This window comes from Chiloscyllium plagiosum, chromosome 13 (genome assembly GCF_004010195.1).
Source record: "Chiloscyllium plagiosum isolate BGI_BamShark_2017 chromosome 13, ASM401019v2, whole genome shotgun sequence".
Taxonomy (NCBI): domain Eukaryota; kingdom Metazoa; phylum Chordata; class Chondrichthyes; order Orectolobiformes; family Hemiscylliidae; genus Chiloscyllium; species Chiloscyllium plagiosum.
The window spans coordinates 12,633,904-12,656,650 of record NC_057722.1 but is presented as its reverse complement, the minus strand read 5'-3'; the positions used below and the strand labels follow the sequence as shown (position 1 = coordinate 12,656,650).

Sequence of the window (22,747 nt, the reverse complement as noted above, 5' to 3'; positions counted from 1 at the left end):
CCATCTATTACCTTCCCAACTACCTTCCCCCCAGCCCCACCTCCCCCATCCCATCATTTATCTCTCAGCCCCCTTCCCCCTCCACATTTCTGTTGAAGGGCTCTTGCCTGAAACATCAATACAGATGCTGCCTGACCTGCGGTGCTTTTCCAGTGCCACACTTTTTGACTCTGACTCTCCAGCATCTGCAGTCCTCACTTTCTCCTCGTAGTCCTCTGAGTGCCAGGCGACCCGCAGCGTTTCTTCCTCTGCCAACTGTAGAACATGCCAATGACATGTTCACTAGACTCTGCTCCTGACCCTAATCTAGTTACTGTAGCATCTCAGAAGGTGTCAGTATCTGAGTTGGTAGACGGTACAAGTTGCAGCCTTTGCTGGTGCTTCCTCTCAGGATTCTGTGGCTTCTCGATTTGAATTAGAGAAGGTGGTGACTGGAGGGGTTGGTCACTTCCCAGTAGAAGCTGTGCAAATGGCCACTCGTGTCTGTAGGCATCAAGATAGGGAATGAGTGGGAAACTCGGAGAAGAGGCTTGGGGTTGTGAAAAACACATTCACTGTGGTAGTCATAGGAGAGCAGCAGAGCATTTCACAACGATTGTTATTTGGTTGCCAAGACTGTGGCATCGCCAAACGAATGCTCGTGGTCCTCTCCCTCTAGGGAAGGATTCTCTCCATGTTGGGGTGAGCAGAACAATGACGAATACCTCGCTATCTGTGGTAGGTGAGCGCCAATGAGGGAAGATGCTGCATACAATATTAGGCATGGTAAACAATGAGCCTTGGTGGGAGGTGGGTAAAGTAATGATGCTAGAGTGTAAAGTAGCAAACAAAGTGTGAGGTGTTGCATTTTGGTAAGGCAAATCAGGGCAGGATTTGTACAGTTAATGGTAGAGCCCTGGGGATTGTTGCTAAACAAACAGATCTAGGAGTGCAGGTGCATAGTTTCTTGAAAGTGGAGTTGCAGGTAGACAGGGCAGTTAGGAAGGTGTTTGGTTTGGTTGTCTTCATTTGCCAGTGTGTTGAGAGTAGTTTTGCGGCTGTATAGGACATTGGTGAGGCCACTTTTAGAATAGTGAGTTCAATTCTGGTCTCCCTGCTGTAGAAAAAATGTTGTGAAACTTGAAAGGGTTCCGAAAAAAAAAATACAAGTGTTGCCAGGATTGGAGTGTTTAAAGTAGAGGTAGAGGCTGGATAGTGTGGGGCTTTTATGTCTGGAGCTTCGAAAGTTGAGGGGTGACCTTATGGAGATTTATAAAATGATGAGTGTCAGGCATAGAATGAATCGCCAAGATCTTTTCCCTTGGGTAGGGGAGTACTAAACTAGAGTGTATAGGTTTAAGGTGAGAGGGGAAAGATTTCAACAGGACCTGAGTGTCACCTTTTTCACACAGAGGGTGGTACATGTATGGAATGAACTGCCAGAGGAAGTGGTGGAGACTGGTATAATTACAACATTTAAAAGGCATCTGGACGATATATGAATAGGAAGGGTTTAGAGGGATATGGACCAAATGCTGGCAAATGGGACTAGATCAGTTTGGGACATTTGATCAGTGTGGACGGGTTGGACAAATAAGTGTGGTTCCATACTGTACATCTCTATGACTCTATACAAGGTGGTGGCACTTATCCTTGTGAACCACAAAAGATCATTCATTTTATTCCTGCACTGCTGAGTGTTCCTCTAGACCTTGGACCAGTGAAGCAACTTCACACCAGTTCGGCATGATCCTGACGAAAGAGGACAACACCTCTGGTCACCACCCCATCTCCCAGCACCTCCTGGTTCCTATTAACAAAGTAGCAGGCCAACTCATGTTTATCAGTCATCTCCTACCAATTCATCACACAACACAACCTTCGATTTCAATTCCTGTTTTGCAATGTTTGACCAGCTGCTTTAAGTCTTTAAATATGGCACATCTAGCAGGAAGCCCTGAAGGTCCCGGCAGGCATGAGTACTTTTGCAACTGACGAGTGTAAAATAGCTGAGAATGACTCCCTGAGGGTGTATGAGATGAGCTCACAGACAGAAATTCTAAGAAACTCCTCGAAATTGACATAGTCAAACTTTATGAAGATTCAGCTCAATGTATTTGCTAAGTGATGAGTTTCCTGAATTAAAATGCTGATGCCATAACTTCTCTTCCAAATGTGTGTTAAAATTGAACCCAGCAGCCACATGTATGGTATCAGAATGCCATTGTATGTGGGAAATATTGTATAATGCAGATAGCACCTAAAAGGAATACTTGACATCATAAAAGGAACTCTGCCCTTTAGGAAAAAGGACTGTTCTAGGGAGCAGCTGAACAATCTCCAGTGTATCTTAGGTATAACGCAAAACCTGTGTATGGGAAAAGGTGTGCAAGTTAGGGGGAGGTGGGGAAGTGGTCCAGGGTGGGAGGGCTTGGTCAGGCTGGCATGGTGGTTGTGGGAAAACTAAAATTTAGATCAAACAGAAATGAAATACTGATCCAGTCACCAGGAAGAGAGAGGTGATGAAAAGAGAAATGAAAGAAAATTCACACTACCACATCAGAAGGAGAGAATTGATTCCAAGAAAATCAAATGTGCCACTTCAATAAAACAAGCAAAACCTCTCAGTGAACCTGGTGGTGGAACTGAGAGAGAGTTCAGAACATCTTTTATGTGGCTGCACTATATATGCTTTGGCAGTCCTTAACCATTGATTTAGCTGAAGAAATAATTGTCTGATTCTGTGTACAACAAGATGAGGAATGAAAATAGGAATACAAAATCAAAATTTCAAGACTGTTAGGTATTATATGGGAAATGTTATTTTTAATACATACCATGTCTCATCTGTATTTTTGTGACTGAATGAAAGGATTTAAGCAATGTAATCATTTACATTCTTACCTCCCTACATTCTCACTTGTGCACATGTAAATAAATAAAACACAAAAATACAAGGTCAAAAAAACCCATATATAGAGAAGAGCTCAATCTGGAAACACTCCAGTATAGCCTCTTTAAAGGTTGCAATGACTGTTGCAGAAAAGTGGCAGAGAAAAAAAAAAATTTTTGAAGACGGAGCATTTAGTGATGATTACCAAATGAAATGATAATTCATTCAGGGCCATTCTTGACAACTGGGGCCTTTGAATGCAATGAGACAAGACTACGAATCACTAGTCCGAAGTGGTAAGAGCGCACCTTATCTTTGGCTAGTAAAGGCTTAGTCCACCATGAATTTTCTCAGTGCTTTCTGTTTGCAAAGTTCTTAAACATCCATTAACCTCAATTTGGCAGTTGATTATTGTTCCAATGAACGAGAAAGTGCTAGCTACCCTTCAGAGTGACATCTCTTTTATCCCTACAAGTAAGTCATGGGACTGAAGCAACAAGTACCTCAATTTGGTTGCCAATATCCAGCGAATTTCGTCAATTTGTGTTCATTTCAAGACGTCATACAATACTTTGCAAAGGTGCAGGATTAATAAAAAGAATAAATTGGAGAATGGAAATCAAGCCATGGAGAGAGGTTAGGAGGGTAACCAAGCATTTTGGCAAAAACATGAACTTTGAAATCCCTAAAGGTGAAAAGGAAATGGGGTAGAACTTGGGTAGGAGTTCCTGTGGCTGCCAAAACCACAGAGTCATTCATGTTTTTGTGTGCAAAGAAGATATTATGGTGAGAGGCATGATAGTGGAATTTATAAAATGTGACTTAATTCTCTCCATTCACTTACGCATCAACATTATCAGCATTTTCAGAAAATACTGCCAAGCCTTTTCAATGTTGGTAATCGCAGGTGATGAGCACTACAATGTAACTTAACAAGTCCCATCAATAAAATTCTTAAGGTGACTGTAGGTTGGCAGAGGCAAAGAAAACCTTCATTCTTCATATTGTTAGCTGAAACAGTTTAGTTCTACCAGCACTTGCCAGAATCCATTTGGAAATGTTACCTGTGTAGTGGTAGTGGATTAGGTAATATCCCACTGCGCAGATTATCATAAGTTGCAGTGTCCAACTATATGATAGACATTGATCTTAATAATGCCACACTTTCAGAAGGGACTTAGGCTGCAGGTTCCACAATGCTCACTGACTGAGGAATAAAGTGCTTTGTGTTTGCACACAGAAGTAATGTTCTGCCTTTGGCAAAAGTTTAAGTTGAGTGTTGGGAAAATGCCGATGGGACAATCAGCCCTTTTCTGTCAATTACAGAAGTTCTAGGTATTGCTTGGGAACTTTGAAGGTAAGAAATCTCAGAGGAGAATTAACAGAAGTTACTAAAATTAGTTGCAGTCGGGTAAAAAAAAAATTCTCTCATTGGACAGTCAATGGAGAAGGGTCAGCAATTTAAAATAATCACCTGGAGGGTGAAAAGGGAGGTTAGAATACATGCCTTTACACAAGAATCTGTGACAGGGCAAAGATCATTCTCAAGAGAGTGATCATTCAGTTGGAAATAAGTCTGACCAATGTGGTATGTAATTGGGTCATTTGTCCCTGTCAGGACCCTTTTATGAGCTGTTGAGCTGACTTTTTAAATTTGTGCAGCTGCACAACATCCCAAAGAAATTTATTTAGTCCAAATACTGTTGGGCCAAATGTTAATATATGCTGGGAGATTATCTAAAATTAAGATCTAAATTCATTCCAATAGACACGGGAAAGGCTGACCTAGGAGCCTCTGAGGAAATTTGGAGGAGAGGTGGTAAAAAGCAGGAACAGATCAAAAATGTAAAACTTAGCAGTGGCACAGAATTCAAAGAATGGATAGCTGGGAGGAAGAAATGTGGCAAGAAAATAAAGATACAGAATGGAAACAATGAAGGAAACATTTTAAAAAGACAAGAATCAGTTGTAACAATGATGGGGAAAAAAATGCTTGAAAGAGGGGCACGTTATAAATAACATTCCTCATCAAGGAAAGAAATGGTCCAATTTGTAAATCTGTTAAGAGTTTTAAAATTGAATACAGTAACCAAGTGATTGGAGCAAAATAGATTATGTATTTTTACAACATCTCAGACTCCTTGAATGCTAAGTCCAGAGTAAAAAATACTATATTTAGGACTGCCTCTTTCCTCTGACAGTTATTCCCTGGGCTAGTTCAGAAAGCAGCTAAGATCATTTAAATGCAAATTGAATTGTCTGATGGCATGGTTACCTCGTTTCTCAGTTCTTATGATGATCACACAGCAGAACAATTGTATCGTTGCATCTCCCGCAATGCTTTGCTGTGATTCTAAAAAAACGAAATCTACTTAAAGCCGCTGATGATGGCAATTTTTCATTTTCAGATGAACAGTCTGGCTAATCAGTAATAACAAAAAATTATGGCTTTCATTTATATAGCATTTTGAGGAAGTATGACATCCTGCCAGACTCGACTGACGTGTTAACAGAATTCAAGAGCTACACAAGAATGTTTGAAACATTTTAAAATAAAGATAACACATGGATTAAACAGCAAAACTAATCAAGACTATTTACTTCCTCCTTTTACTTGCATAGAGATTGATTTTCTAACCTTCAGTCAAAAAAAATCATTGAATAACATCCAACTAAACAGCAGGACTTGCATAAGGTTATAATTTCATTTAATCAAAACTACGTGCATGCAAAATCAAGACAAATCTCTTGCATATTCAGAATTGGATTTATGAAAGAATAATAATAAAACTATTTGACGCGAAGTTCTTAAGCTAACATTAAACTAATCAAATCACCCAGGAACTTCTAAATACGGTCTGTTCCAACAATTTTATTCTCTGTTTTGTGACTGTTGCACACAATTTTTTTAAAAAGGTGTGAAGTCAAAAGTCAAAGCCAGAGTAGAAAAGATTGGCTAAATTCTCTGTCACTCATTCATGGAGGTTGCACTGTGGTATATGATTGGCTTTGACTTCACACAAATAACATGTATTAAGTAACTAACTTCCATTCATTTTTCTGGAGAAATTTCCTTCTTTTATTGGGAAGATCTGCTGTAGTTTTTGTCATGAATTCTATTTGTTGAAGTTCATTAAGATTTTATTTTTTCCTTGCAATTCTCACTTAACCGCAAATTCACCAACTAGTGTAGCATTATCAATACCTGTCCCATTAATAAATGCAATTTTTAATTGAACAAACAAGTCTAAGAAGTGGGAGCATTATAAATTATCCACACAGTTGCCCATGCCCAACTGGTGATGCATTGTTTAGAATTTGAATCTGCCTCTCCAAGTTATAATTTCCATTAGGCAGAGAATGATTAATTTTCACTGCAATATTGATGCTTATTGTACCGATGCACCAAACTTGTGCAGCATGATTCTGAGTAATGTCTAGAGGTTTTAACTTCATATCCTCAAATATCCAACTATGACATTGTCCAGTCCCCCAGCCAATGTATTTCTATAACAACAGGTCTGACCTTTCATTTGAATGCCATATCCCCTCCCATACATATAATTGTGTGTTTTAGAGCACAGAAATGGCATAACAACAATGTCACTGGACTGGTAATCCAGAACCTCAGTCTCATGCCCTGGGACAGAGGTTCAAATCCCACTATGACAGATAGCGAAATTTGGATTTGAGTAATAAATCTGGAATTAAAAACTTACTCTAATGGAGACTGTTTAACCATTGTCATAAAAGTTCTGATGGTTCATTTAAGGAAGAAATTTTGTTATCTTCATTAAAGATAACATCTGTCCTATTGTTTAGTATTACTGAATAGTTAAATGGGACAAACTTCAAATAGAGTTAGCCACTCAAAATTGAATGCCCATAAGGAACTTATGGGCCTTCAGCAGCAGCAGAATTTAGTCAACCACAATCTGTAACCTCATGGCCCAGTATATCCCTCACTCTGCCATTGCCATCAAGCCTGGAGATCAATCCTGATTCAATGAAGAGTGCATGAGGGTATGCCAAGACCAGCAAAAGGAATGCCTAATAATGAGATTTCAAACTGGTGAAGCTACAAATAGGAATACACATGAGTCATTTAGCATAGACAATATATAATAAATAGGGTTAAGAGATGCTCATAACCGAAAGATCAGATCTAAACTCTTCTGTGCTATAACACCGAGACAGATAATTAATGAACGCACTGGAGGAGGAGGCAGAGACTCCACAAATATCCCCACTCTCAATAATGGGTTGGCCCAGTACATCAGTGCAAAAGATAAGGCTGAAGCATTTGCAACAATCTCCAGCCAGAAGTACCACATGGATAGTCCATCTCAGCCTCCTCTCGAGGTCTCCAGCACTACAGATACCAGTCTTCAGCCAATTCAATTCAGTCAATGTGATATTGAGAAATGGTTGAAGACACAGGACACTTTAAAGGCTATGACCCCTGATAGTTTTCCAGCAAAAGCACTAATGGCTGGTGCTCTAGAACTAACCACTCAATCAAAGAAGGTGGTTCAATTACAAGATTGGCATCCAGCAGCAAATGGAAAATTGCCAAAGTATGATCTGTCTATAAAAGTCACAATGAATCCAACCTAGATAATTACAGTTCCATTGTCTACTGTCAAACATCAGCAAAGTTTTAGAAGCAGTCATCAGCAGTTAATGTTCAACAATAACCTGCTCACTGACATACGGTTTGGTTCTGCTAGGACCACTGAGTTCCTGATCTCATTACAGCCTTGGTTCAAGCAGAAATAAAAGAGCTGAATTCTAGAGGTGAGGTGAGAGTGACTCAGCATTTCACTGAGTATGGCATCAAGGGGCCTCAGCAAAATTGGAATGAATGGCTATCAGGAAAAAACTCTCCAAAGGATGGAGTCATACAAAACACAATGGAAGATGGTTGTGATTATTGGAGGTCAGCTCCAGGAAATCTCTACAGATGTTCTTCAGGGAGTGTCCTAGGCCCAACCATCTTTAACTCTTCATCAATGAAGCTCCCTCCATCATAAGATCAGAAATAGGAATATTCACTGAGAATTGGATGATATTTAGCACCATTTGTGACACCTCAGATAGTGAAGCAACTTATTCATGCTCATATGCAACAAGATCTGTTCCACATCCAGGCTCAAAATGGCAAGTGACAAGTAACATTTGCATCACATAATTACCAGACAATGACTATTTAAAGCAAGATTCTATGTAACTGTGATTCTTTGATGTCCAATGGCCAAATCACTGCTCACTTCCTGCTGTTAACATTCCAGGAGGCTACCATTAACCAGAAAGTGAACTGGATTGGCTATATAAATACTGTGACACCAAGAATAAGTCATAAACTGAGAATTTGAGTGCTGTTGTACCCATCCAGGCAAATGGGGGCTATTTGCAGCAGGTCACTCACTTCCTGTCTCTCCGTCACTTGTCCATTACAAGACACAAGCCAGAAATGTGATGGAATAGTCCTCATTTGCCTGGATGGGTGCAACTCCAAAAGCACTCAAGAAGCTCAGGACAAGGCTTGAACTGGAATCCTCTCCACCACATTCCATGTTCACTCCTTTCACCACTGACATATAGTATGTCTCAGCTCTAAGATGCATTGCAGTGACTCAGCAAGTCTCCTCTGACTGCACCTTCAAAATTCTCGTAAACTACCACCGAGAAGGACAAGGGCAGTGGTGCAATGGGATCCCCGCCATGCGTAAGTTCCTTTCTAATCTTAATTTGGAACTTTATTGCCATTCCTTCAATGTCTCTGAGTCAACATCTTGGAACTCTCTTCTCACATTGCCCCCAAGACTGCAGAGTTTCAAGTAGGTATCTCAGCACCAGGATTAATAAAGACAGACAATAAACACTCACTTAGCGAATGATGTCCTCATTCTACAAGCAAAAACAATTATTCTTTGGATAAATAAAATTTGAATGCATGCAAGTCTCACAATGTTAATAAAAATGCACAAAAGCAGTTCTGCTTCTTTTGTGTTAATGTCATTACAAATATTCAAAATAGATTTCCAAAATAAATTATTGTACAACATTGGAAACCACCAATTGGCAGTGTCATAGTTTCTAAAGCCTGGTTTAGCAAGATGTAAAAATAGCCACTATCACAAAGAAGCAGATGAAGCCTCAGCAAAAACTACTGATTAAATTAACTAGCTACCTCAAGGAAAAGGTTGGTCTCATCTGGTCTTCATCTTTTATTGTGCTGTTTATGAGACAGCCAAAATTGACAGACACCCAAATTTTTAACTCTTTTCTTTCAAGTGCTGAGTAGCCTGTTGTGCATTTCTTGTATTTTCTTTAATCAGATTTAACAACGGGTATGAGCTTTTTTGTCCATTGTTAATCCTGCTTGCCCTCTTCCACCAAGTCACCTCTAAACAGAGTGATATGCGTTGTTCCAAAATCTCCACCAGCCTTTGTGGAAAATCTGATGTCATTCCAGTTAAAGGCTGATTCAGAACAGACGAGTGCTGCTGAACAAAGAGCACTAGCCAAAAATAATTAACTGCACCAACATGCATTCTTCATTCAAATGTGACTGACACTTTGTGAAAGGAGTAACCTGGCAGACTAGATCAACCAATCTTCACAGAAACCATCTGATATTAAATCATTGGTATCCAGTTTGGGGCAGGTTCTATTATTAGTGGATGGTGAATTAATTACATGGAGATAAAATGTCCAAGAGATCTTGAAAACTGCACTCACAGTTGGTCAACCAGACCACAATTATTTATGGAGAGCCAACATACTCTCAAGATTGTGTGGCTATTAAATATTTAAATGGATATTTTCAAATGGTGTAATGAGTTGCATTTATTTAGTTGTTTCAAGTTATGCAGACTGGTACAATACAGTTTTTAAACTTTCCACAGTTCCTGTTACTTATTTTGATTAAGTCATTCTTTAAAAAAAATCTGATTGTCTTTGCTGGAATATGTTTCAACATAGTTGTTTGGTCAAATCTAAAATCTTTTCTCACCCTCTGCTCTTGCAATAAACTTTCATTGAAGGGCTTATGCCCGAAACGTCGATTCTCCTGCTCCTTGGATGCTGCCTGACCTGCTGCGCTTTTCCAGCAACACATTTTTAAGCTCTGATCTCCAGCATCTGCAGTCCTCACTTTCTCCTATTTCATTTTGCCCACTCAAGTTCTAAGTTCCCATTTTCTTACATCTCTGAGAAATTGTGCAGTACCTTACATTTTCAAGGGTGTTTTAGTCTACTTCCACTGTTCAGATAAGAGGCTAATTTAAGACATATTGTCTCTTGATTTGAATGAAGATTAATGCAGATTAGAATATGTCAAATTCATTGCTGCCTTAAATTTGTGCTTTCAATTGTAAATGTTATATCAGTCAGACAAACTGCTTTTTCAGCATATATGTTAAATATCAGACATTTTTCCATACACGTATGATTTGACTTATAATCAATATTTTAATCAAATATCAAATGCAATCCAGTATTACTTGTCAGTCCACTTGTCTGTAACCATATTTCTATATGTTTCAAATAACACAACTACAGCTTGTGATTGTATATTACTTTAAACAGAAGGAATATTCAGCACTAGTTCATCAGTAAGCATCTGTAAATGTAACATAGACTTAGTGAGTTTTGTTAATTTCTCACTCACATGTATATACACAAGAATTGTACAAGATGTTTAACCTAATATAACCTCATCAAAAATCTGCAAAATGCCACTACATATTTCTGTTCAAAAATAAGTAAAAGGTTGCATATTAGAGTCTTGCCGTCAGTACGGATTTTAGTAGGTGACTAAAAGTAGTGAATTAAAGCCATGAGAAAATGGAGGGATTCCAGAAGCACTGATTTCAGATGAAATATATACCAAAAAAGTGAATGGAGTTAAACTTAATTATCTAAAATTTAAGGCAGGTAGCATGGATATTTTACTAATTTATTATTGGAAGCTTTGGTATTGTATCAGATATCAAATGTCATAGTATGTGTAAAAGAAGAAACTAATTACCACCAGACCTTGAATGAGAAGGTTAATGTCTCTTGTTCTAACAATTCCCCACCCTAAACAATGCATAATAATAAGTTATGAGTTACTTCCTTCTTCTCCAATCCAGTCCATCATTTATTTTCTCTCTGCTCCCGTTGCCCTGATTTTATTGCCACCTTGCTGGTACAGTTTCTGGGCATTGATTGTCTTCTGCAGGTTATTACAGCTGAGATAAGAACTGTTCCTCAGAAAGTTTGCAAAGCATGTTAATTTACTTGTAACAATTGTGCACAAAGTGTAATGCTTGCTAAGATGGCACCACTCATCCATACTTCCCCAAGTCACCACCATTTCAAAATTCTGTTGGCACATGATTCTGAATAGCTGTGAGAAATAAGCAGACTTTCCCAATATTGTATCTTCATTCCCTAGTTAATGGTGTCACATGTATTTATGCCACAATAACAATCATGATGTCTGGCACATAGCAGATGACAGCTGGGGCACTGAAGCATAGCAAACTCCACACGTACTTCTATCACATTCTTTACATGCTACACGTCTAAGAGTACTACTATGTACAACAGGTTCAATGTCACACAAATTGCAGTCACCATGACCACCTCCCAGCCAACTTTAGATAAAGTTGATAAGGAGATAAGCAGTATATCTAAACAAAACTCTCAGATTTGGTTCTCATAAAACACTAGAATTGAAATATAGGTCAACAATTTCTACAGTATGAGAAGAGTTGCTGATTACTTGGGCCATCATTAGCAATCATGAATCAGCTTGCAATGTGATGCATTTGCACATGCTAAAAACTACATGCATGCTATGTAATTATGTAGGCAAAAGAAACTTGTACATACATTGCACATTTTCATGAGAAAAAGGGGTCATAGAGACTGCTAATCTTTGTTGCATTCCCATGCATTACTGTGTCCAATTAGAATCTACCTGCTTGGTCTGAGCACTAAGTTTGATAATAATTGTTCTTGCTGAATCTCCATCTTAAACTTGATTCAACCAATCAGCATCTTCTTTACAGGTTGTAGGAATTAGTATCCCTTTCTCCAGTTCTGTTCCTTTCATCCTAGTTGGGTTCACTGCAAAAATTGGCTCCTCTTACCAATATTTAAGTTCTGTACTACCAAATTTCCTACCAATGTACTACCAAATGAAAGATATTGCATTGCTAGTTTTCACTTTCGTGTTGGTCATTGGCCTGAACCATATACATTTGAAAGCAGAAATGGATAGACAGCAGGGGAGAGACAGTTTTGTAGTAGTAATGTCAATGAATTAGTAATCCAAAGGCCCAGATATGGTTCTGGGAGCATGGGTTCAAATCCATCATGGCAGTTGGTCAGTTTGAACTCAATTTTAAATGTGAAATGTGAAGTTAGTTGCAGTAAATTTGATCATGAAATAGTTCGTTCCATCGAGAAATTAAATGTGTAATTCTTATCTGGTCTGGACTAGATATGATTCCAAATCCACAGAAATATGATTGACTGAAATGTCCAGCAATCCATTCAATACAAGTTCAATTCGAGATGGACCACAACTATTAGCATTGCCAGTGATGCCCTTATTAAATAAAAGAATACAATAAACTGAATGGTTACTTCAAGCACAAAGAATCACATTGATTGTGGGGCTGCTTTCTGTACCATCAGATATATTATGTAAACAGCTATTGGAAAATCCTGGACTGATTGCTTTAGGTAATATCTTGCTCTCATAAAAATTAACCATTTTAAGTCTTGAGTAATTTCCTTTCCTTTGAATATATCCTGTGTGTTCCTATTCATTTGGATGAGTGTTGGCACTTCAAAGATTAGAACATGAGAACATAATAAGTAGGAGTAGTCATACGCCTTATGGTCTCATAAACCTACACTGACACAGAAAGTGGTTGAGAACAAAACATTGAATGTTTTCAAGAAGGTGTTAGTTCGCGTTCTAAGAACGAAAGGGCGCAAAGAGTATGAGGTGAAAGCAGGAACAGAGTTCTGAGTTGGATGATCAGCTATGATCATACTGAGTAGCACAGTAAGCTAGAAGGGCTGAATCACCTACTCTAGTTCCTATTTTCTAAGTTTCTATGTTGCAACATGGTCATGGCTGATTTTTTTGCCTGATCCTCATTCATCCTCCCACTTCCTTAATCCCTTCATTCCCCAAGAGATGATAAATCTATTAATCCATGCCTTCAATAATGGGACATCCACAAGCCTTGGGAAACCTTAGGAAAGACAACCTTTTCTCATCTCAGTCTTAAATGAATGACCCATTATGCTAAGACTGTCCATTTTTCTAAATTCCCCAGTTCGGAGAAATGTCCTTCCAGCATCTACCTTGGCAATTCTTTCAGAATTTTGTCTCTTTCATTGAGATCACCTCATATTCTTTGAGACCTCACTGTTCCAACTCTAAGGCAAATATATGCTTCTTTAGATATGGAGATCAAAACTTTATATTTCCATTCTTGGTCTCAGCACAGGCCAATACATTTGTAGCAAGATTCTTCTGTGAGTACCTTTGCCAAAGAAAACATATCACTTCCCTTCCCAATTGTTTTTTGTAGCTTTAAGCAGTATCACTCACACCACAAAATGTGTCCATCATTACTTTAATTATGAGAAATGAAACAATATCTTGAATAAAACCCAAAAGCACTGCGGATACTGTTAATCAGAAACAAAAACAGAAATTGCTGGAAAAGCTCAGTAGGTCTGGCAGCATCTGTGGAGAGAAATCATAGTTAACATTTCAGGTCGAGTGACCCTTTCACAGAACTTGAATCATTGATTAGAATTTTAAAAATCTAAATATTGCAGTAATAATAATTGGTGGTTACAACTGGTAGCATAAGGAATAAAATATTTCTGGATAAAACAGATCTATTCTAACCTTATTACTATTTATCTAACCATATATTTTCAGCTAAGAATTTTTTCTGTTTATATTCTTGGACTCATTGTAAATCAAAGTCCCTGGCATATATGTGCTTTCTGTCATTGGTGTAGAAATTTGTAGAGCTATGTTTTCTTCCTTATCGAACAGCAATGCACTGACCAAATGATGATTGCCAAAGGCAGTGCTAAACACCCCCAACTTTCTCATCACCAACATATCTTACTCCGTGTTTGGCTCATTGAAAATTTATCATCCAATCGATAATACATATTTGTGTAGAAATTTTATACTTAAATATTTCAATATCGAACAAACAGGGACTTTCTGATAAAATGAATAAAGTAAAACAAAGTTCAGATAAAGGGCCTAATCTAAAGATATGATAGGAAACATAAATGATTACATTCCTAATTGGGAGCAGAAACTTACTCGAAAATGCACCATTAGTCTTTAACTACTTCATTCTTTATTTGAAAAATGAATATGTAACCTTGTTGAACATTCTTAATTTAGTTTTCAATTTGGTGATTATAATGTAAATAGAAAATAAGTAATTCTATGTAGATTTATGGACAAAATAGCTATTAAGAGCCACATAAAGGACAAGTCAAATTTTAAAAGATGGGCATTTTCAATAATTTATCAAATTGTTATGAATCTAAGGTCATTATTTCATATTTTAAGGTGGGTGTGGGCACGTAAAACAAAGGAGAGCTGGCCAGCCCATTGGCACATGGTACAAAGTGTGTTGTGAGGAGGCTGTAAAACATTTTTGGAAGAATTTGGGCAGATTTAGTGATTGCAAGAACATTGCAATAGAACATATTGTGGAAAAATGTGGGGTTATGCAGAAATAATGTGTAGGGTATTTTTAAATGGTGAGAAGTTGGAAAGCGGAGCTGTGTAAGGGATTTGAGTATCCTTGTCAATAACTCTCTGAAGCATAACGTGATGGTGCAGCAAGCTATTCAGAAGGCTAATGGAATGGTGACCTTTATTGCAAGAACATTGAGTACAGGAGTCACGACTTTTTGAAGCAATTGTATAGGAGCATGATTAGACCGCACATAGACATATTATATACTCTGGCAACAAGCCTGAGCCTTAATGGATGACACTGAGCATTTAAACTCTCCCACCTGGTGGGTGAAACTGGAATTGAGGAATAAATGTAAGACCATAAGACCATAAGAAATAAGAACAGGAGTAGGCCTTTCGGTCCCTCAAGCCTGCTTCACCATTCATTAAGGCCATTGCTGATTTGACATTCCTCACGTCCACTTACCTATCATTGCCAGATAACTTGTAATTCCCCTCATGATCAATGGTTTGTCTATCTCAGTCTTAAATATACACAAGGACTCTACCTCCACAGCTCACAGTTTCAAAGACTCTCAACCTTCTGAGAAAAGAAATTTCACCACATATCAATCTTTAATTGGCATCACTATATTCTGAGACTATGCCCTCTGGTCCTAGACTCAGCCATGAAAGGAAACATTGTCTCAGCATTTACCCTATCAAAGCTCTGAGTAATCCAATATGTTTCAATTAGATCACCTCTCATTATTCCACAGATGATTTGACCAGTTGCCTTCACAAACCCACTGCCCAGCAATGATGGGTGGTGGAGCATAAGAGAAAAGGACAAAACAACATTATTGGCCACTTTGAGCTTTGGCCATGGAACAAAAGGGATGATTATAAGCTTAAATGTAGATTTTGGACTGTGATTTTAAATGGATACTCCCATGCTAAAAGCATGGGAAGCTTTCAACCTTGTATTGAATGAGCCTTATGCTTCCTAGAGTGTCAGCAGGATTTCTGTGTAAATTGAAAATAATGCTAATAAGAAAAATTCTGACAAGACCTTCGAGAAAGAGACAGGCAGGACAGCAAGATAACATTGGTAAGGAAAGAGACAACAACATCTAGGGCAAAATTAATTACTTCCCATCATATCAAGCTATGATCTAGAATGGACACATCTTTGTTGTTTTGTTTGTACGAAGGATTTGAATCTGGATAATGAGATGTTTGCAGTATAAAGATGCTCAACTTTTCTGTAGTCTTCAGAGTTATGTTTCCTTTTTTAAAACTGAGATGAATCTCTTTTTGTGTCACTTGAATAAAATGATTGTAAAACCTGTACTCAGTCTCCAGTTATTGTTGGATTAATTAAGCAATCAAGGTAGCAAAATGTTTATAAATCTTACTGAAATCTTTGCTGAAAACAGGAAGTGATTTTCCCTTATTGAGTATCACAATCTCTGAATAAGGGATTGTCTGTTTGGAACTGAGATGAGGAGAAAATTCTTCATTCTAAACGCTGCAAATGTTTAGAGTTCTATACTCACACAGAGTTCTTGGTGCTCAGCTCAGAGGTTAATTGATTTTTGGGTACTTAAAGGGAATTAAGGGAAATGGAAATGGGAACACAATCAGCAGGTAGAAGATAAGCCATGATCTTTTGATGACTTCCTCTGGCTCCTATGTTTTATGTCTTCATAACCATCCCAAAAATGTATACAATACATATAAACAATATTTTTAAATTTCCTCCCACAACCTGCAATAATTTCTTTGCTAATTTCTGTTCGGCACAGGGCAAAGCATCAGTATGAAATTCACCGCTTCAATGCAGAAATTTAGAAGTGACAAATCAAATCTTAGTGATAATTAATTAATTCAGAAAGAAAAGGATTTCTTTGTAATTCTGACACGGAGAAACTCAAATTGCTAAGTCAAAACAAGCTCACTGTAGCTTTAATTATGTTGAGCAAACTTAGTATTATTTTTAAATTTATTTAAGTGTAATGGTGACATAAATTCTGCAGGATTTTGGTTCAAACTATTTACACATTCATTCTGGCCCTCATCCAGCTTGCTTCTTTCTTTAGTATTTGTTCTCATTCCAAATTTCTTAGTTTCAAAATGACAGCAACTTTTGAAACAACAGTCATTTCAAGTGAATGTTTTATTACTTACTGATATTTTTCCTTTCTCAGGGCTTTTCTCCTCTTCCTTGTGATTACAGTTCTCTTTAACTGGTATGAATCCGCATTTAGTCTGCAATACGAGTAGCTTCTTTCCAGAAGGTGAAGGAAGGGAAGGTGAGCTGGAAAATGAGGCAAAGCAAAGATCTCCTTGATGTGAAAGGGACTTCTTACAACTTTTGGAGTTTTCTACTTGATGGCCATAGTTTTGCAGACCTGAGCAGACAGACTTGGAGAGAGGCAGATAGGAATGTTGAGAAGGTGCATATGCATTTTCACTTAGACTGGTATTACAATGATTCCTTTTGGGACACGTAAGTGCAGTTGTTCCACAAGGGATGATTTCATGTTGCAGTTCATCAGAGTGATTGCATTCATCCAGACATAGGGTCCATGTGCTTTCTTTTTCTGAAACTGCAGCATTATTGCATTGCCTTGTTTTACTTGACACTGGTTTCTCTTTAGGTTCACCATTCATAGACCAAGATTGACTACCTGTGATAGAGGGTAATATGTTCCTAATTTTACAAGATGATTCCATTCCAATAAGATCAGAGTTTAGAATAGAAATTTCTTCTTTTATCTTCTTATTGATATCCTGTGCAGAATTACTTCGAACATCATTTGTTTCCTTACCTCTTCGGTCAGTAAATTTAGTACCTGTGAATCTAACATTTTTGTCTTGTTCATTCTGTTGACCAACTTGCAATGCAAGAAGCAATGGACAGTCTTCCATGGCAGCCTCATTACAGAACTGACCAGCATCTCGGCTGTTCATCTTCAAGGATGCCATATGATTTACACAATCTTCCAGCAGCTGAGACACATAAACATCTGCTTCTAGTGGCCTTGAATTGTTGAAATTACTCTGATAATCTTTCTTTGGTCCTAACTGACAATCTTTTTTACTCCATTTGCCCAAATGTTCAGAGGTGTTATGGGTGCTGACCAAAGCAAAACAGGAAGAACACAGAATTACCTCAGCAAGATTGGAATCCACTGATTTCCTACAGCTTGGGCAAAGACTGTTTTTATTCACTTCCACTACTATCAGCGATTTTGATGCTATTTTAGTCTCTCCTGTTGAAACTGTCATGCTGTTTAGCTCCCTGTGTGGTTGTGTTGTCAATAATGCCTGCTTTTTTAGCAAAGTAACTGGAGCAACTTTACCTGCAGTGTTACGATTACTCTGTAAGAGCATAGGATCACCATACTGTGACATCAAATTTGTTGCTGAGGAAACATCGTCATTAGTTGATTTAACAAATGGACAAATACCTGTTTGATCATCAAGATTTATTTTGGGTTCGCTTGTTCCATTCTGTCTCATTGCTGAGATCTTGCTCAGATCGCTGGTGCTATTTCCTTCCATTGCTCTCTCTGTATCAGTGCAGGAAACTGAATGACCAACTGACATGTTTGCTGAACTGGTTCTGTCAGTCCTTGATAGCCCATGACTTTCAATCTTATTTTGAACATTGATGCCAAAAACATTTGTTTCTGTCTTTTGCCTAAGCCAGTTTACAAGGCCCATTGCCAATGAAAGTTCAGTATCACAAAGCTTCAGCAAGCATTCTTTACCTTTCCAACTGCCCTGGAAGAATTCATGGCTGTTGACATCCACAGTAGGAGATGGAGCCATGTTTTCTTCAGCTCCCACATAAAAACTGTACATGGACAAAGGAGTTTGGGGTTGAGCCAGAGCATGTTGTAATGTGGACACATCTTCATCTAAGATAGGACTTATGCTGGGTTCTTCAGGGTCAGAAAATAGTTCATAGAGGGCATCCCCACTGTAACTGTCTCTGGGAAATTGTCGGTTCACACATGGGCTTTGTGCACTTTTGTTCTCATCCTCTTCTTGCCCTGGAGAAAATGAATCATAGTATCCCTCATCACTGGTTGATGTTGATTCCTGATGGTCACTCTGTGGTGTTCCCAGATCCACAGAGGCATCTAAGTTCTTCTCAGACTCCTCAACCTCTTCTTTCTCTGTGATTTTTTGAAATTCTAAAGGTGAAAGTGTTAACTGTTCATCCCCAGTCTTAAGTGCTGTAGAGTCTGCACCTCCTTTATTTGTGGTTGGCTCCTGAATGTTTTGAGGTGCTGCGTCAGAGTTTTCCATATTTTTCCAAAACCCATTTAGTTCTAGGCCATCTGTCTGTCCTGGTGATGCAAGCTGTTCCCCTCCACCTTGGAAAGATCCATTGGAGGGTGTCTGTTTATCTTCACACCTTTCGGTTGCACGTTTATAGCTGTGACCAGTCTCCAGTTGGTCAGCATTTTCTTCATCAGCAAAGATCTCACCACAGCCAGTGAGGGAATCGAAGCTCTTTAAAGAAGCAACATCTTCACAGAGTGTGCTGCTACATTCATGAGATGAATCTGAGGGTGGGTCACTATCAGTAAAGTACTGTGCTAAAGAATCACCAGCATGAGTTAAAATCTTTGAACTTTTGTACATCCCTTTATGAGGTCTTAATGTCATTCTACCACCAAATAATTTAGAGTCTGGTTTATGGACCTTGGTTCCTATGGAGGGTACTTTCTCCTGCCTATTTCTCCTCATGGTAAATAAACCCCTTAAGCCCCTTTTGGGTTTTCTCAGTGAAAGCCGCCTATTTGTAATACAATTTGCAATTGATGGTAATGATTGAGTGGAAGGACTTGGAAGCTCAAGTCTTGAATGGTTAGATTGGGATGAGACCCTTCTTTCTCGCAGCCTATTCAAAACAAAAGGCTCAGAGTTCATTGCCATTTCAGAGAAATTTATGCTGTTAATAATTCTATCTTTATTTTTATCAAGACATGTTATTATCTTATTATCTTGGGATTTATCCAATTGACTATATTCTGTATCTTGTGCCATAGATAGAACGCAGTCATGTGTTTTGCTTTTTCGTACAGACCTCTGCAGATTCCAAAATCCTTGTTGGTCTCCTTCTTTATCTCTTTGTACAGAGGTGCTAGTAACACTGCGAGCTTGCCCTGATTTTAAGAATAGTTTCTTCACTTTTTCATCCTTGCAGCTGCCTCCAGTCATAACTGAATATTTATTGAGTGATCTTCGCTCAAAGTCGATATCAATGAAGGTCTCTGCATTTTTGACAGCCTGTTGCAGGCTGTATTTCCGAAAATTTCTTGATCTTCTTGCATCCATTGCCACAGGTCACAAATGTTCTGCTAAAAAGAGAAATGTGTTATTCACGCGATTCAAACTCACTTTTTCATATGTGTGATCATCTTCATTCTTGATTAAGCAAATGTGTATTTGACAATTTGTTTATACAATTAGCAAGATGAGGAATAGAGCCATGAGTATATCTAGTATTGGGAGAAGAAGAAAGGGTCAGGTGCAGCGTGGGACATGGAAGGTTGGATCAAATGATGGAGAGAAGGCAGATCAGGTGAAGCAGGCAAAGGAGAGCATAGAGGAATTACCGAGCCAAATCTCCAGTTTCTCAGAGATTCAGTTGCCGTCCCCTATGATGGGGATTCTGCAGAGACCCCTTGTACAACTCACACCTAGGTTAGTCATGTAAAATCCAGGCCGTTATTCCCTCTATCTCATAGGTTATAACCAAAGGTCAAGACTTTGGCAAATCTTTGGCAAAGGTTCTAAAATGGACATGACAAGAATTTTTTTTTCACTGAGAGAATTGTTGAGATATGTAGCCCTCTACCTGAAAGATTGGTGGTAAGTGATTCCATAAAAAATTTAGATAGCAGTTTTAATGTTTCGATTCTGATATGATTCTTGAAGGCTCGAAAGTGAATTCTGTTCCTCTCTTCATAAATGTTGCCTGACCTTCTGCTTTTCTTATACATTTTCTGGATTTCTTACAGTCTTCCAGCACGTGCAGTCATTTCCTTCTATTAGAAGGTCATTGGGCATGTATTTTAGGATGAGGAACTTGGAGGATTAGAGGCAAAAAGCTGAATGAGATACCAAGCACAACAACTTTTTTCAAAAATCAAACATTTAAAATAATGTTTATGTCTCACAATAATAAAATATCTCAGATTGAAAGGCAGATTCTATGGTTCTAGGGGATGAGCCAATTGCAGTTAATGAGGGAAGTTAAGGAGAACATTCATTGAAAGATAAACAGACATTATGTTAAAGATTAGTGGGAAAACAGAGGGTTAAGAAATTTTTTAAAAGACAAGAAAACATGACTAAACAATTACTAAAAGATGAAAATAAATATTGAAGGTAAACTTGCAAAAAGTATCAAGATGGACAGCAAGAGTTCTTTAACTATATGATAAAGAAGAGAAAGGCCAAAATGAACATAGGTCTCCTAAGGAATGAGTTGAGGAAGTAATAATGGGGAGACAGGAATGGAAATGGGATTGAATACAGACTTTGTATCAGTCTTCGTGGTAGAAGACAATAATAACATTCCAAAAATACTAAAACCAAAAAGGACAGAAAGAGGAGAGGAAATAACATATAACTATCACTAAAGGAAAAGTAGTAGGGATATGAGCTGATGTTGCCTGAAGCTGATACAACGTATCCTAGCATATTAAAAGAATAGCTACCAAGATAGTGAACTTACTGGCAATTTTCTTCCCAGAATCCTCATGTCATGGAAAAGTATTGGAGGACTGAAGAACTGCCAGTGTGACAAGCCTTATTGAAAAAGGGGAAGAGACAAAAATCAGGTGCTAAATTTAAGCCAGTTAGCTTACTATCTGTCATTGAGAAAGTCTAGTATAAAGGATTAGCAGAGAATTTAAAAATACATCATTCTTAATAAGTTTGTTAGAATTACTTGAGAAAGCAACAAGTAGGATAGATAAGGAGGAATGTAGATATAATATATTTGTATTTGTAGAAGGTGTTTGATAGGGTACCAAACAATAGGCTGCTTAATAAGATAAGAGCCCATAATGTTGGAGTTGGTATATCAGCATAGACAAAGAATATGCTAATTAATAGAAGAGAGGGTAAAGGGGTCATTTTCAGGATGGTAACTTATAACTAGTGGTGAACCACAGGGATGAGTGCCAGAACCACTATTGTTTACAATATATTTTACTGACTTGGATGAGGAAAGTGAGTACTGTATAGCCAAGGTTGCAGATGACACAAATATAGGTGGGAAAGCAAGTGATGAGGATGATATAACGATTCTACAAAGAGATATAGACAAATTAAGTGAGTGGGCAAGAACGTAATAGATGGAATATAATGTGTGAAAATGTGAGGTTATGCACATTGGCAGAAGAATAGATTCACTGAATTTTATTTAAATGGAATAAAAAACTGCAGAAATCTACAGCACCCATGGATTTGGGAGTTCCCATGCATAAATCATCAAAAAGCTAGCATCCAAGTTCAAAGGGTAATGGGCAATGCAAATGGAATATTGGCGTTTATTTCAAAGGCGACTGAGAAAGAAAATAGTAATTTCTTGCTAAAACTGTACAAGACACTGATTAAACCACACCTCAAATAGTGTGAACAGTTTTGGTACTCTTATCTAAGGAAATATGCATTGAAATTGGAAGCAGTACAGAGAAGATTCATTTGGATTATCTCATTATGGAGGGATTATCTTGTGAGAAGAGGCTGAGTAGGTTTGAACTCATTGGAGTTTAGAAGAATGAGAGGTAATGTTATTAAAATACAAGATGATTAGGGGTTTAGTACAAAATGATTAGGGGTTTAGTACAAGATGATTAGGGGTTTAGATAGGGTCGACAGTGAGAATCTTTTTCCACGTATGGAGTCAGCTATTACAAGTGGGCATAGCTTTAAATTAAGGGGGGGTAGGTATAGGACAGATGTTAGGGGTAGGTTCTTTACTCAGCGAGTCGTAAGTTCATGGAATGCCCTGCCAGTAGCAGTGATGGACTCTCCCTCATTATGGGCATTTAAACGGGCATTGGATAGGCATATGGAGGATAGTAGGCTAGTGTAGGTTAGGT

At 38.1% G+C, this 22,747-nt stretch overlaps 1 protein-coding gene across 4 annotated transcripts in view; it reads right to left on the bottom strand.

Moving 5' to 3' along the window:
• Nucleotides 1-22,747, bottom strand: part of amer3 (APC membrane recruitment protein 3) — a 141,877-nt gene that overhangs the window by 91,159 nt on the left and 27,971 nt on the right. For 3 of the 4 annotated variants that reach the window (XM_043701913.1, XM_043701916.1, XM_043701915.1), the window contains exons 2-3: nucleotides 21,373-21,446; nucleotides 16,800-19,990 (exon numbers count right to left, since the gene is read on the bottom strand). In XM_043701913.1, coding sequence (XP_043557848.1) covers nucleotides 16,800-19,967 — 3,168 coding nt within the window. In that variant the 5' untranslated portion in view covers nucleotides 19,968-19,990; nucleotides 21,373-21,446. The remainder of the gene's footprint in view (nucleotides 1-16,799; nucleotides 19,991-21,372; nucleotides 21,447-22,747) is intronic. The other variant, XM_043701914.1, reaches the window with a different exon arrangement.